This window comes from Tetranychus urticae, chromosome 2 (assembly GCF_039701765.1).
Source record: "Tetranychus urticae isolate SD_2017Ah chromosome 2, NJAU_TeUrti_SD_1.0, whole genome shotgun sequence".
Classification (NCBI taxonomy): domain Eukaryota; kingdom Metazoa; phylum Arthropoda; class Arachnida; order Trombidiformes; family Tetranychidae; genus Tetranychus; species Tetranychus urticae.
Window position 1 is genome coordinate 5,889,703 of NC_142959.1, and position 16,537 is coordinate 5,906,239.

Consider the following 16,537-nt stretch of genomic DNA (forward strand, 5'->3'; position numbering starts at 1 on the left):
TATGAAATATTTAATAGCTCCAGTCATTTCAAGAAACTTGAGAATCAAAACATTCAAATAACCATTAGTTAATGGAGCTAAATGGAAGTGAAGTTGATCGAGCATAAAATTGCAACAAGTAGCTACAAAATCAGCTTTTATTAATATCATTTATATGCTATTGTATTATTTTGGCACTTGATTTCCATTTTATGAGCGGAAACGATTGTGAATGTCCAGAGGATTTTTTCAAATAAACTCATTCTGGTAAATTGTAAAGCAATTTTTATTGTGTTTAACCCGATTCTTACAAGGATGAACTTTACATGCAACCTTGATTTGTTATTGATTTGGTAGTATTAATATTTATTGAGAGATTTTGAAGCATTTTAGAATCATTTACAATCAAATAGACTTTCGATTTATCCATACTTTTTTAATGAATGTCGCGAAAACCATTAACATTTTAATTTGAAAAGCAGCTTTTAATTTACACAAAAATCTGAGTTGTCATTAAGTCTCATTTCAAAATACTGGGTAAAGCTAAGCCAAGAGTCAACGAAATGGTAGACAAAGATGAGACAAAACTGGGTGAAACCAAGCAAAGACCAGCAAATGTGAATCCAACATCATTCCGATTGATTCGAAATAGAAACAGATTTATCTGTAAAAATTTAAAGATATTTTATTAAATTATCAAACAAACGATTTGAATGAAACTAACCTCATTGATTGCTTCAATCGATTGATCAGAGTTGAATGAAAATGAAAGTTGATAGACTTTGTCAAATATTTGGACTGACAATTGATTTACACGAATCAAATGGTAAGTGACTAGAACAAGGTATGAAGATTCACCGAAGAACCTAAAGATTGAATAAAACAGCATATAAGAGGAGTCTCCAATGTTCAAAGTAGAGCTAAACACAAAAACACAATGACCAATGAAGTACAAATAAAATACCGAAATGGCATAAGCTAAAAATCTGTCCATGTATTCAATCGATTTAATGGTTTTGATGTAATATACGCGAGTCGATTTAGCCATTCGATTGACATCAGTTGACGATGAACGTTTGTTTTGGTTCGATAAAGTATCAAGTAAAGTGTTAATGGGTATAAAAGTTGCCTGACAATAGATGCAACATTCAATCATAAACTGCATTGAGAGGATATAACAGAGCTGACAGATTATTCCAATGGAAATAGTAGCAAACATATTTACTTGTAAACTGAATTCTTGAAAGTACGAATAATCATTGATCGAAGAAGTTACCACTTCATAGATAAATGCAAATATTACCCAGAAGCGAATGATTTTAACCCATTTATGTACAAATTTAGATGAATCTGCACCGAAATGGTTACCAATAATTGTCTGGTAACAATCCAAATATTTAATATACAAGGAACGATTAAGTTCAAAATGCATAGTAATTAAACCGAGACACAGTGAATACATTTGATCGAGTATCTGATCATATTTAACTGTCGTGGTTTCATGGGCTTGAATTGCTGGAATAATGAAATAAATTCTGTATGAAGCATTGAAAATCAGTCCGATGGAGACAATCCATAACATTACTTGACTAAACACATTTTTACGTACAAGTGAACAGCTGATTAAACTGCATGGTCCAGTCTGGGAATTATAATAATTTGATTTAATTTCATCCATTTTGCTGAGGATAAAGGTTTATTTGAATGTTACTCTGTTGGACAATCTGGTTAATCTTTTTCCTTTCATTGCTATTGGTTACAAAGTCACAATTCAATCGTTATTTTTTAATTATTTTATCAATTTTACTATTTTTCACCAATCATTTACAAAACTTGAAATCTAGTTCATTAATATTTTAATGCTGAAAATATTTCATGGTACCAAAAGCAGAGACTGAGTTAAACGAAGCAAGAGAACTCGGGTCTTTTTTATAATAGTTAAAACTTTTCCCATTAAAATTCAATCAGAGATTTGGAGTACCTTTTGGCTCTCTGAGAGTAGTTGAGATTATTTTACATTTATTATTGAATATTTTTATAAATATTAACTTTCAGTCTGAGTATCCTTCTGGGTTTTGCCTGCAAATTGAGTGGTTTCTAAGATATTTTGGTTTAACATTTTGGCAGTTTCATTAAAATCCTGAAAATTGTCTAAAAAGGCATAGCCTAGTGGATGAAGGTTAGGTGAAAGTATAAAGATTTCGGGTTCGAATCCTGATGACTTTTTATTTAAATTTGCGATCCTTGAATGTGATCTAATATTCATTATGGATGGTTTAATGATCAGTATGAAATATTTAATAGCTCGAGTCATTTCAAGAAACTCGAGAATCAAAAAAATTCAAATAACCATTTATTTTAATGGAGCTAAATGGAAGTGAAGTTGATCGAGCATAAAATTGCAACAAGTAGCTACAAAAGAAGCTTTTATTAATATCATTTATATGCTATTGTATATTATTCAATAATATGAAATAATTATTTTGGCCCTTGGTTTCCATTTCATGAGCGGAAACGATTGTGACTGTCCAGAGGATTTTTTCACATTCTGGTAAATTGTAAAGCAATTTTTATTGTGTTTTTTTACCCGATTCTTACAAGGATGAACTTTACATGCAACCTTGATTTGTTATTGATTTGGTAGCATTAATATTTATTGAGAGATTTTGAAGCATTTTAGAATCATTTACAATCAAATAGACTTTCGATTCATCCATACTTTTTTAATGAATGTCGCGAAAACCATTAACATTATTAATAATTTGCAAGGCAGCTTTTGATTTAGATGAAAGAATCTGAATTTTAAGCAAATTTTATTTGATAATACTGGGTAAAGCTAAGCCAAGAGTCAATGAAATGGTAACCAAAGATGAGACAAAACTGGGTGAAACCAAGCAAAGACCAGCAAATGTGAAGCCAACATCATTCGGATGGATTCGCAATAGAAATAAATTTATCTGCAAAAATTTGAGAAAATTTTATTAAAATGATTGAACAAGGTTTAGTTAAACCAACCTCATTGACTGTTACAATTGATTGTTCAGAGTTGAATGAAAATGAAAATTGATAGACTTTGTCAAATATTTGGACTGACAATTGATTTACACGAATCAAATGGTAAGTAACTAGCACAAGGTATGAAGATTCACCAAAAAACCTAAAAACTGAATAAAACAACAAATAAGGTGAGCTTCCAATTTTCAAAGTTGAGCTGAAAATAAAAATACAATGACCAATGAAGTACAAATAAAAGACGAAAATTGCATAAGCTAGAAATCTGTCCATGTAACGAATCGATCTAATGGTTTTAATGTAATATACGCGAGTCGATTTAGCTATTCGATTGATATCAAGCGGCGATGAAAGTTTGTTTCGGGTCGATAAAGTATCAAGTAAAGTGTTGATTGGTATGAAGGTTGACTGACAATAGATGCAACATTCAATCATAAATTGAATTGCAAGGATATAGCTGAGTTGACCGATTAATCCAATGGAAAGGATAGCAAACATATTTACTGTAAATCCGAATTTTTTAAAATAACGAAGATAATTATTTGTCAAAGTAGTTATCACTTCATAAATGAATGCAACTATTACCCAGAAGCGAATAATTTTGACCCATTTTTTGACAAATCCAAGTGAAGCTTTACCGAAATGATTGCTGACGATTAAATGGTAACAATCCAAATATTCAATATACAAGGAACGATTAACTTCAAAATGCATAATGATTAAACCAAGACACAATGGATACAGCTGATCGAGTATAAGTTCATACCTATTAATAAAATTCGTGGGTTCACTCACGTCAATTGGTGTAATAATTACGAGATAAAGTCTGTATACGGCTTTTGAAACCAATGTAATTGAAGCAATCCAAAACACTACCTGACTAAACACATTTTTACGTAAAAGTGAACAGCCAAGTAAGCTAGATGGTTCAGTCTGGGAATGGCAGTGATTTGATTTAATTTCATCCATATTTGCTGAAGGCAAATGTTTATCTGAATGTTGTACAATCCTCTTGAATGATACAGTTCAGATTTTCAAATTCATCAGTAACTGTTGGAGACAAAATGTGAAAAATTAATGAATAGTTTGTTAGCGTTATTGAATTTTTTTCGATCGATCGATCGAATCAACTACAAAAAAAGGAAATGCAGTCCAAGTGTAGTTGTATTATTGATGAAAATAGATAATTGTTGTCAAAATTTTGCTAAGCGTCATTCAAAAAAGCCTGGTAAAGCTAAGCCAATAGTTAGTGTAATGATAGCCAAAGATGCGAATTAAATTAGCGCATAGTTGAGCAAATTTAGTCCACCTTGGTCAAACGTTTTTTAAAAATGCCTGGTAAAGCCAAGCCAATGGTTAGAGTAATGATAGCCAAAGATGATATGAAATTGGATGAAACAACGCATAGACCAGCAAATGTGAATCCAGCATCGTCTCGACAAATTAGCAAATTTAACAAATTTATCTAGAAATTGGAAACAAAAATGTTGAAAATTGCTTAAGCAATGAAAAGGTCAAAGCACTTACCTCACTCATGGTTTCAATTGATCAACATTGATTGAAACCAGGCAAAAACCAACAAATGTGAATCCAACAGCATTCGATTCGAAATTTATCTGAAAAGGAGTAAAAGTGTTTAATACGTAGAATCGAGGGATTCAATTGCCATCAACCTCATTGATAGGGTAGGAAAGAATAGAAATGAAATAAACGCCATCTTTAACTAGAAATTTGCAGTTTATTTGAAAATCAAACATATTTTTTTGAAGTGAAATCATAGTATTTTACAATCTTTAATTCATATGTTCCGTTCTATCTCTCCAATACGAATATTTTATTTTTTGGCCAATAGTTTTTCGATCGTTCCAGCGCGTTCTTCATTCAGTGAGTAATGAATTGTCATTTTATAGCCTTTATCTTAATGAATAACAAGCAGTCTACAATATGCACTCAGGTCTTCTATGCCATTGTAGCTTGAAGTTACAACCAAAAGTTTTTCCCCATTTTTGGCGCACTCTCTTCGAGCTTCTTTTACCTCGATTGCTGGCGTACAATATTTTCAAATCAGGGTCTCTACTAGCGGCATCAAATTTTTTATATATTTGCAAGTTTTTACACGTGTAAAACTTCTGCAAAAGGGAAAAGTTGTTATGGCTATTGAGAGCCAGCAACAGCCTCACGGCCTGCCACCTCATAAGAGGCGTCCTCGGCGAATGAGTACATCAGCCGGTGTGCATTTGTGAATGTGAACCTCAGTTCCTCGAACTAGGTTCCCATCACCGCACTCCGTTGATCGGTTCGGCCAGAGTGCCTCTTATGGTGAGGGCACCTAAATGGCCCGGCAACTCCGCGATCGATTTCGAAGCGCATCGGGACTCGGTGCTGGCTGCACTCCTCAGAGTACCGGATGAGATGTTGTGATTGAAGCCAACGTGCAGCTGCATCACGGCTTCTAAGGAGGTGCTCTAGCCTCGCATGGTTCCTCGGAGTGGAACGTCAAACTCTTTGTTTCAACGAATGAATCATTGAGTGGAATTGAAATTTTATCTCGGATGTGGTAACTTTGAAATGACTGGAGATAGTGCTTGGTGTATTGAACTTAGTGCTAAATTAATTATTTGTTCCACTTAATTTTAGTTAATTTGATGGAAATTATTTTCCACCAGATTATTATTATTATTAAATGTTATAAAATGGCTCAAAATGTTACATGTATTAAATTTTTATCTAGCATACCGAACATGAACCAAGAAAATGTTTATGCTGACAGTAAAGATTGATACATTCAGTGTTGAATGGATTTAAAAACATAAAGATCACTTTAGAGCTCATTTAATATGCATAATAAAACTTTGAATGGATAGTAAACAACTCAAACTGATAGATCTGATGACTGTTTTGTTCTATGTATCATATTTGGTCAAAATACTACTAATATACATAATAAATTGTAACTAGAGTTAATGTCTGTAAATATTGATGATTCTTCCTAAATTTCAAATAATATTGATGCGTTAGTATTAATATTTATTGAGGAGATATTTCAAAGCATTTTAGAATCATTTAAAATCAATTGAATTTCCACTGTAACCATACATTTATGAGAAATGTCACGAAAATCATTAACATTATAATTTGATTTAAAGCAGATTTTGATTTACACGAGTCAATATGAATTTTCATAAAAGGTACAGTATCTGCAATCTGCAAGTTTAAATCGCATTAATAATGTTCATTTTGCGATTAAAAAAGTTTTTCCAAGAAAAAGTAAAAAATTTTCATTCAAGTTGGGAGTTTAACATTTGTTGGAGTAAAGTTGAGTCCATTCGTGGATATCTTTGCTGATGGATAATCTTTGAGTTCAAAAATTGAAACTTTGGCCTCTTTTGTACGGTGGGAAGCACAAGACTTTTACCGAACTTTCACTCGAGTAACTCACTTCACTGAAGATCATTACTCAAGTCAGCCCAGTCGAATGATACATTGACACCATTCAATGAGCGCACAGAGAAATTGTCAGATTTGGCGCAAATTTTGCACTAACGCTGATCAAATTCACTCAAACCTTCTTGCCTATCTCCTTTGTGCTACGAAAATAATTTAAAAGATAAAGCATAATTGATGAAGTCTATCGTAAAAACAGAGATTATTACTTTTGTTTCAATGTGTTAAACGCAATAAAACGCAAAAAAACACTCTGAAATGAACAAAATGACTCTAGCGTTTTTTTCAAAAAATATCTTAAGGAGCGGAAACCGCAGCTCAGTGTAGCAATTTTCATTCGACTGGGAGTTTTACTCATATTTCTGATCCAACAGGAATCAAGCTGAATAAAGAAAAAGTTTTTCCCACAAAGTCAATAGCTTGGAATACAGAATCTGCATTTTCACCCACTCAGTAACCTGGATTCTGATTGAGTTCTGAATATCTATCGCACATTTAGTTAAATCATGGATTTCAGGTAGTGTATAGATTCTCTACAGAATCTTTTTCATTTAACCACAATTTTTACACAATTTGATTTTTTGTGCGTATAGATATTTAATGAACACAAATGCATAACTTCCGTAACAACTTGAGTTATTATAAAATAAATATTGCAACAAAAACTTTATTTGATTTTATCCATTACTTTATTTAAGTGATCTAAGCGGCATGGTTAGATGAAAGCTGATGAATAATTTGAGTCTTAAAATATAAGTTGAGTTTTTTGTACAGAGCAAAGAAATTTACGATCAGTTTTGATCGAGGGCTCGTTGATCGGAACGAAATGATTAGACTAAGACATGTTATTTAAAAAAGCCTGGTAAAGCTAGGCCAATAGTTAGTGCAATGATAGCCAAAGATGATATAAAATTGACTGAAACCACGCATAGACCAGCAAATGTGAATCCAACATCGTCTCGACGGATTCGAAATAGAAACAAATTTATCTAGAAATTGGAAATCAAAATGTTGAAAAGGTTTCAAGCAATGAAAAAGCTCAAAGGGTTTACCTCATTCATGGTTTCAATTGATCGTACCAAGTTTGGTGATAGTGAAAGATCATAAACTTTGTTGAATATTTGGAGTGACAAGTAGTTTACTCGAGCAAAATGATAAACACTTACACTCAGTATAGCCAAAAAAAGAATAGCTTTACCAATTATAGTTAGTACTCTCATCATGGTTTGATTGGGTGCTAAAATCAAACCAATGTTACAAATAGAGTAAATTGTCAGAAATCCAAGAGTGTTCAACAGAGTTAATCTGAAAAAGGAATCAATCTTTCTACTAAACTGAATCGTTTGACTGTGCATATGACGGACTGATTTAATAGCATGATAAACATCCAAGCCAACAGACTCGTTAACCATCTTCGTCAGGGAATCAAAAAACAAGTGGTAATACACGAAATCTGATTGCAAATAGATACAAGTTTCATGTATAAATTGCTGCTCCAAAATTAAACTCAATTCACACATAAATGACACTACTATATCAGTGTAGCTATAAGTCAAATTAAAAGGGTTTGCATAATACTCCACAGCTCTTACGGTTATTCTAGTTAGGAATTGTAATCTAACTATAAATCGATCGATCTTCTGCCATTTGTTCACATATGAAGTCTGTGCCAGGCCAAAAGGAGTCTTGATGCTGGATTGAAAGTCGTTGATGTACTTAACATAAATGTGAGCGTTGTATTTGTACAGTAATATAGTTGCGACAAGACTTGACGTGTATAAGATATTAGCGATTATTATACATTTATTGTATGTTAAATCACTAATACTGATTCCAAGATGAGTGTTTTTTGTGGATTTATGAATTTTATATATTTTAGTTGTAGCATAAAGTAGAAAGCTAATCGAGGTAAACAAATGCAGTAATTGACTTGATATGCTTTCACGTAAAAGGGATTTGGCAAAAATACTTGATGGTTTAGTTGATTTTTCAATGAATCCAATCAAATTATTTGTATCCATTTTAACACTGAAACAAACTCCAAACAATGAAATCTGGCTTACTTTGGAATCAACTAGATGCATGGGCGAAGTGAGACTAAACTGATTTCCTGATTCTTGATTTTATATTATTTACTATAACAATAATATATTTATTGATAGGAACTTATTCAAGCATTTGGATACAAAAATTTATTAAACTTTCATACTCCAGGATAATGACGATATTGATATAAATATAAAGCATAGTGTTACCTAAAAATCAATAACTAGAAACATTATACTTTTATTATCATTTTATGGTTAAATTTTAATATCAATACAAAATAATAAATATCATGATATATTAATAAAAGGCTTGCATTAATTTTAAGTTACAGAGGTAACGTAAAGGAGTATGTGTAAAAAATCTGACTTTCGAGTTAAGAGTTAGGACTTTTTGTTAGGACTTGAGTTTGTAGAAGCATGAAAACTGAGTCCATCAGTGGCGTTAAAAAATTTCTCCGATCGACAATTTTCGAGAAAATCGAGGTTAAAGTGAAAACTTAGATCGCCTTTTGTTCAATTATGGAATCAGATTTTTTCATCAAACTTATTTTTCCGGTATAACTTTTGATAGCCAATCAGAAAATGCACTTATTTCAAGAAATAAAATTCTCTGTTTCTGTGCAACAGATCACTGAAAGATCAGACATTGAAAATCATGAAATGGTCTGTCCGACAAATAGTGAAAATAAGCTATTTTCAATTTGTCCCATTATCTGGCAGGTTACTGTATTAATATATTACCCAGACACGAATGATTTCAACCCACTTATTGATTATAAGATGATAATAATTCCATAAATAACTGCTGATGGTTTATTTGGACTGTATTCCTTTCTTTCGGATGTTCCAGCTTAAATTCGTTAGTTGCAATTGTTATTTTGTTGGGGTTTTATAGTTTTCTATTTCATGAAATGGTGCAGATAAAACACTTTGAATAGCAGAACGATTTCCTGCTATACACAAATAAACGGATATTTAAGGTAATCATTTCAATCTCAATTAAAAATTATAAAGAGATGTTCACCGGACACTCTAAACTATATGAGCATGACAAAGGTAACATTTTTCCTCAATCAAACCAATGATATCGTTTCAAGATAAAAAATTTTAATGAGATATTGAATTAAATGACATTAAATGAGATTGAAAATGATTACCGGACCGGCCCTAAATAGCAAATCGTTGTTTATCAATAATAAATCTTGCTAAATGCTATTTAGAAAAGGCCTGGTAAAGCCAAGCCAATAGTTAGAGTAATGATAGCCAAAGATGATATGAAATTGGATGAAACAACGCATAGACCAGCAAATGTGAATCCAACATCGTCTCGACGGATTCGAAATAGAAACAAATTTATCTAGAAATTGGAAATCAAAATGTTGAAAAGGTTTCAAGCAATGAAAAAGCTCAAAGGGTTTACCTCATTCATGGTTTCAATTGATCGTACCAAGTTTGGTGATAGTGAAAGATCATAAACTTTGTTGAATATTTGGAGTGACAAGTAGTTTACTCGAGCAAAATGGTAACCACTTGGACACAGTATAGTTGCGATGTAAATCGATCTACCAATTAAATTTAGTATCCCGTGCATGGTTTGATCGGGTGTTAACAACAAACCAATGATACAAATAGAGTAGATGGTCAGAAATCCAAGAGTGTTGAACACAGTCAAACTGGGATTGAGGGATCAATTCGCCGACTAAACTCAATTGTTTGACTATGCATGTGACGAACTGATTTAATAGCATGATAAACATCTAATCCAACAGAGAACTTGTTGAGCTTTTTAAATAGAGAATCAAAAAACAAGTGGAAAAACACGAAATTTGATTGTAAATAGATACAGGTTCTAGTACGAACTGTTGCTCCAAAATCAAACAAAATTCACACATGCATGGCAATAGGATATCAACATATCTATGTGTCGAAAATGAAGGAGGAAAATAAAATCTTAAGGTTATTATGGTTATTCTAGTTAGGGACTGTAATATAATTAAATTTATTGATCTTCTGCCATTTGCCCACATATGAAGTCTGTGCCAGGCCAAAAGGATTCTTGATGCTGGGTTGGAAGTAGTTGATGTACTCAACATAAATTGGACTGTTGTATTTGTAGAGCAATGAAGTTGCAAAAAGACTTGTAGCGAAGGATAAATTAGTAATCATCATGCATCTGCTGTATGTTAAATCACTAATTTTGAATCCAAGAGGAGTGTTTTTCGAGGATTCATGAATTCTGTATAGTTTAACTGAAGCATAAACTAGAAAACTAATCCAGGCAAACAAATGCAGTAATTGACTTGATATGTTTGCACGTAAAATGGATTTGGCAAAAATACTGGATGGTTTAGTTGATTTTTCAATGTTCATCAATTAAAAATCAATAACTTTATACTTTAATCTACTTTTATGTATTAAACTTTTATAAATTATTAAAAATTTTTACATAATAAAAGGCGATTCTGATTAATCAATAAAATTAGGTAAAGCCAAGCCAAGAGTTAAGGCAATTGAAGCCAAAGATGATACAAAGCTGGGTGAAACCAGACAAAGGCCAGCAAACGTAAATCCAACATCATTCCGATCGATTCGAAATAAAAACAAATTTATCTGTAAAAGTAAACGTTTTGTTAAAACGACCAAACAAGGGATTTCATCTGAACGAACCTCATTGACCGCTTCAAATGAGTCTGAAGCTAGGGAATATGAAAGGTCATAAACTTTGGCAAACATTTGTACAGACAATTGATGCACACGAACCAAATGATAAGTAGTCAACACAAGGTAAGAAGATTCACCGAAAAACCTGAATACGTTATAAAGGCGCCAGTAAATAGAACCTGAAACCTGGAAAAATTCGTTGAAAACGAAAATACAATGACCAATGAAGTATAAGTAAAAGACCAAAATTGCATAAGTTAGGAACTTATCAATATAACGAATAGATTTAATGATTTTGGTGTAATGTACGCGAGTTAATTTAGCCATTCGATTGATATCCAATTGTGTTGATTGTTGGTTTTGGTGCAATAAAGTATCAAGTAATGTATTAATGGGTATAAAGGTTGACTGAGTGTAGATGCAACATTCAATTATAAATTGAATTGTGAGGATATAAAGGAGTTGAGTGAATGAAAAAAATGATACAAGCAGAAACATATTTGCTGTGAAACCAGTTTTTTTAAAAATATATAAATATTCAAAGGTTGCAATAGTTATCAGTTCGTAAAGGAATGCAAATATTACCCAGACACGTACGATTTTTCCCCACTTATTTACAAATTTGAGTGAAGCTTTGCCGAAATTGTTGTTGACAATTGTTTGGTAACAATCCAAATATTTAATGTACAAGGGACGATTGAATTCAAAATGCATGATAGTTAAACCAAGACACAGTGTACACAATTGATTGAGTAATTGTCCATATTTGGTCATTGTTTCTACTTCTTTGTTCATCACTACTATTGAAAATCTGTAGAAAGCTCTTGAAATTAATGAAGCTGAAGCAATCCAAAACATTAAATGACTGAATACTTTTTTACGTAAAAGTGACCAGCCAAGTAAACTAGATGGTTCAAACTGAGAAGGGCTATAAGTTGATTTGATTTCATCCATAGCTGCTGATGGTAAATGTTTCTTTGATTGAAAATTTCTGCTTTCATGGTGATCCAGTTTAAAATTCATTAGTTACTGTTAGTTACAAAGTTGTAGCTTCAATTGTTATTTTATTAATGATTTTCTAATTAACTCTTTCACTTACAGTAAATCATGAAATATTGGAGATCATTATATGACCTATTGATATAATACATTATTTATGTATTTTTATTTCTGAGTCTTTTAATAAGAGAGTAACTTGTATTAATATTGAAAAGTTTTAGTTGACAAAATATTAAAAACGATTTACTATTTTAACTTTTCTTGCTAGTAGCACGCTTTATGTCCGTGACTTTTAATGTTCAATTTTACGAGAATGGATTAGCAAATAGTTGAGCAAATTTAGTCCACCTTGGTCAAACGTTATTTAAAAATGCCTGGTAAAGCCAAGCCAATGGTTAGAGTAATGATAGCCAAAGATGATATGAAATTGACTGAGACCACACATAGACCAGCAAATGTGAATCCAACATCGTCTCGACTGATTCGCAATAGAAACAAATTTATCTGTAAATCGGAAACAAAAATGTTGAAAAAGTTTTAAGCAATGAAAAGGTCAAAGCACTTACTTCATTCATGGTGTCAATTGATCGTGCCAAGTTTGGTGAAAGTGTAAAACCATGAACTGTATTGCATATTTGCATTGACAAGTAGTTTACTCGAGCAAAATGGTAACTAGTTACAAAGATTAAAGTCGCAAAATAAGTCGCTCTACCAATTAAGATTAATATTTGAGAAATGGTTTGATCGGTGGCTGATAGCATACCAATGATACAAATAGAGTAGACGGACAGGAATCCGAAAGTGTTGAACACAGTCAATCTGAAAAAAGGATCAATTCGCCGAGTAAACTCGATTGTATGACTATGCATGTGACGGACCAATTTAATAACATGATAAACATCCACTCCAGGAGATTCGTTAACCTTCTTCGTTAGAGAATCCAAAAAAAAGTGGAAAAAGATGAAATTTGATTGTAAATAGATACAAGTTTCATAGATAAATTGCTGTTCCAAAATTAAACCCAATTCGCACATATACGACAGTATGATATCAATGTAGTTATACGTCAAGTGAAAAGGATTTGCATAATATTCGAAAAATCTCATGGTTATTCTAATTAGCAATTGTAATATAATTATAAATCGATTGATCTTCTGCCATTTGTTCACATATGAAGCCTGTGCCAGGCCACAAGAACCATTTTTGATGCTGGATTGGAAGTAGTTGATATACTCAACATAAATTGGGCCTTTGTATTTGTAGAGCAATATCGTTGCGAAAAGACTTGTAGAGAATAAGAAATTAGCGATTATTATACATCTATCATATGTTAAAGTACTAATTTTGATTCCAAGCGGAGTGTTTTTTGAGAATTCATTGATTAGTTTGACTGTAGCATAAAGTAGAAAGCTAATCGAAGTAAACAAATGCACTACTTGACTTGATATGTTTTCACGTAAAATGGACTTGGCGTAAATACTTGACGGTTTAGTTGACTTTTCAATAATGTCTTTCAATTCATTTGAGTCCATTTTAACACATTGAGCATTGATATTTTGTAATAAGACAGCTGCACGGGCAAAGAGAAACTAATAAAATGATTTCTTTTGGTTTTTATGCATATGGATATACATTGTATTTGTATATTCATTGATAGTTACTTATTTAACCATTTGAACGTTTAAACCTTTCATACTCCATAATAATTAATATTTACGATATTATAATAATATAAACATAAAGTGTTACTCAAAAAATCAATAAGAAAAGCATTATACTAAAATTTTAATTTAATATCAAGGCCAATAACTGGAATATGATTAAATATTAAATATTTTGATTCTCATCATTTAATGAAATTAGGTAAAGCTAAACCAATAGTCAATGAAATGGTAGCCACAGACGAAACAAAACTGGGTGAAACCAGGCAAAGACCAGCTAATGTGAATCCAACATCATTCCGACCAATTCGCAATAGAAATAAGTTTATCTGCAAAAAAATTAAATGTAAATTTAAGTATTTTTCAATTAAATGACCAAACAAGGTATTGGGTTACAACCAACCTCATTGATGGATCTACGTGAAAGGTCCGCATTGAGTGAATATGAAAGATCATAAACTTTATCAAACATTTGTACAGACAATTGATTTACACGAATCAAATGGTAAGTAACTAGAAAAAGATACAATGATTTAATGCAAAATTCAAAAACAGACATGAAAAATATGTAAGTTGACTGATTTGAATAGAAAAGTGTACCAAAAAGGAAAATGCAATGACCAATGAAATATGAATAAAAGACTAATATAGCATAAGTTAAATATCTGTCCATATAACGAATCGATCTAATTGTTTCGCTATAATACAATCGAATCGATTTAGTAATGCGATTGATGTCACTTTGCGATGGACGGTTGTTTGATTGCGCTAAAGTATCAAGTGAATCGATGAGAGGCAAAAAAGTGGATTGTGAATAGAAGCAACATTCAATGATAAACTGGATTGCAAGGATTTCAATGCATTTCGCAGTGTAAACTACAATTGAATAGACAATCATATTCAACGAAAAACCAAATTCGTTGAAATAATGTACATAATAATTGTCCAAAGTAATTATCAGTTGAACAATTAATGCCAATGTAAGAAACAGTTGATTGAATTTGGTCCATTTTACAACAAATTCAGTTGAAAACAAACCAAAGTTGTTTTTCGCGATCGAATAGTAAACATTCAAATATCTGATATACAATTGTCGGTTAAACATGAAGTGCAATATGACGAGACCAACCAACAATGAGTTCAATTGTTTGAGTGTTTTTTCATACTTAACAAAAGAGTAATCTGCAGTCGTAACACGAGAAATGGTTGGATCAAAGATCATGTAAAGTCTGCAAAAGGCTTTGGTGATTAATAAAACTGAAGTAAAGCAAAATATTATCTGATGTGATATACTTTTACGAACAAGTAAAGCACCAAATATACTGAACGGTTTATGCTGTGTATAAAAGCCATCGAGTGACGAGGATTCTTCGTTATTTAGATGGTCCATGGTCTGATTAATTTCAAATCAATTCAATTCAAATCTAATTTTCTTACATGAATAAAACTACAGGATCCCAAATAAAAGTTTTTGTAGCTTACCAAATATGATGTGAAATATAAATAATAAAACTTTACCTGAGAAATTATTACTGAGTTACCTGAGTTATTAACTTGGTCACAAATACAACATAAGGTGTGATCAGAGTTAATGTTTGTAAATATTGATGATTGTATCTACATTTTAAATTTTATTGATTTGGTAGTTTTTATTGATGAGACATTTCAAGGCATTTTAGGATCGTTTAAAATCAAATAGATTTTCGATGTATCCATACATTTATAATGAATGTCACAAATATCATTAACATTATGATTTGAAAGGCAACTTTTGACCTACAAGAATGATTGTAAATTTTCATTATTTACAATATTTAATATTCAAGAAACGATTTAGTTCGGTGTATGCGTCTGAATCAGTGATTGTATCTGATAATAGTGGATTTCTAAGGTCAATAAAATGAAATCTGTGGCATAAAGCATGTGGCATGAAACAATCCAAAACAGCCAAGTTCTAAAGTAGTAAACTAAATGTTTCAGTATGGGAATAAAAATTCATTGCATTTATTAAAGCTTCATTTTATCAATAAAATCACAAGCAAAGCTCTAGAATAGACCATTAAAAAGTCGATTCTCTATTTAAAAAGGTTAGGCAAAGCTAAACCGACAGTCAATGAAATGGTAGCCAAAGATGAGACAAAACTGGGTGAAACCAGGCAAAGACCAGCGAATGTGAATCCAACATCATTGCGATCGATTCGCAATAGAAACAAGTTTATCTAGAAAACAAAGCAAAATTTTGTTAAGATAATTAAACCATGTATTCGTCAAAACCAACCTCATTGATAGATTCAACTGAATCTGAATTGGAGGAATGTGTAAGAGCATAAACTTTGTCAAATATTTTGACTGACAATCGATTTACACGAGCTAAATGATAGGTAACCAACACTAGGTAAGAGGCTTCCCCGAAAAACCTGAAAAAGTTATAAATTTGCAAGTAAATCGTACTCGAGCCTTGAAAGAACCTGCCAAAAAGGAAAATACAACGACCACTGAAGTAAAAATAAAAGACCAAAACGGCAAAAGCTAGAAACTTGTCCATATAACGAATAGATTTAATGGTTTCAAAGTAATATGAGCGAGTCACTCTGGCCATTCGATACATTTTAATTGGCGTTGAATGTTTGTTTTGGTGCAAAAAATTATTTAGCAAAGTGTTGATTGGTATGAAAGTTGCCTGGCAATAGATGCAACATTCAATTATAAATTGCATTGAAAGGATATAACTGA

General features: G+C 31.8%; 2 protein-coding genes across 3 annotated transcripts; both read right to left on the reverse strand.

The window, feature by feature from the left end:
* Nucleotides 1-2,696: 2,696 nt before the first annotated feature.
* LOC149093750 (uncharacterized) lies at nucleotides 2,697-4,719 on the reverse strand. 2 transcript variants are annotated; one of them, XM_089268311.1, is made up of 2 exons: nucleotides 4,519-4,719; nucleotides 2,697-4,456 (listed from the first exon to the last, which is right to left on the reverse strand). In XM_089268311.1, the coding sequence occupies exon 2, from the start codon at nucleotides 3,958-3,960 to the stop codon at nucleotides 2,902-2,904; it is 1,059 nt and encodes a 352-aa protein (XP_089124437.1). In that variant the 5' UTR covers nucleotides 3,961-4,456; nucleotides 4,519-4,719; the 3' UTR covers nucleotides 2,697-2,901. Both variants share the same exon structure in this region, with proteins under 2 accessions (XP_089124437.1, XP_089124438.1).
* A 2,430-nt stretch (nucleotides 4,720-7,149) lies between these two features.
* LOC112539317 (uncharacterized) lies at nucleotides 7,150-8,487 on the reverse strand. Its single transcript, XM_025161740.2, has 2 exons — nucleotides 7,488-8,487; nucleotides 7,150-7,424 (listed from the first exon to the last, which is right to left on the reverse strand). The coding sequence occupies exons 1-2, from the start codon at nucleotides 8,454-8,456 to the stop codon at nucleotides 7,281-7,283; spliced, it is 1,113 nt and encodes a 370-aa protein (XP_025017508.2). The 5' UTR covers nucleotides 8,457-8,487; the 3' UTR covers nucleotides 7,150-7,280.
* Nucleotides 8,488-16,537: the final 8,050 nt, after the last annotated feature.

What these genes read in the sequence shown, in the direction of transcription:
- LOC149093750 (XM_089268311.1), bottom strand. Translation starts at nt 3,960, where the DNA reads ATGGATGAAATTAAATCAAATCACTGCCATTCCCAGACTGAACCATCT.
- LOC112539317 (XM_025161740.2), bottom strand. Translation starts at nt 8,456, where the DNA reads ATGGATACAAATAATTTGATTGGATTCATTGAAAAATCAACTAAACCA. An exon ending in CAATTGAAACCATGAATGAG is followed by an intron (nt 7,425 to 7,487) that starts GTAAACCCTTTG and finishes TCCAATTTCTAG; the next exon opens with ATAAATTTGTTTCTATTTCG.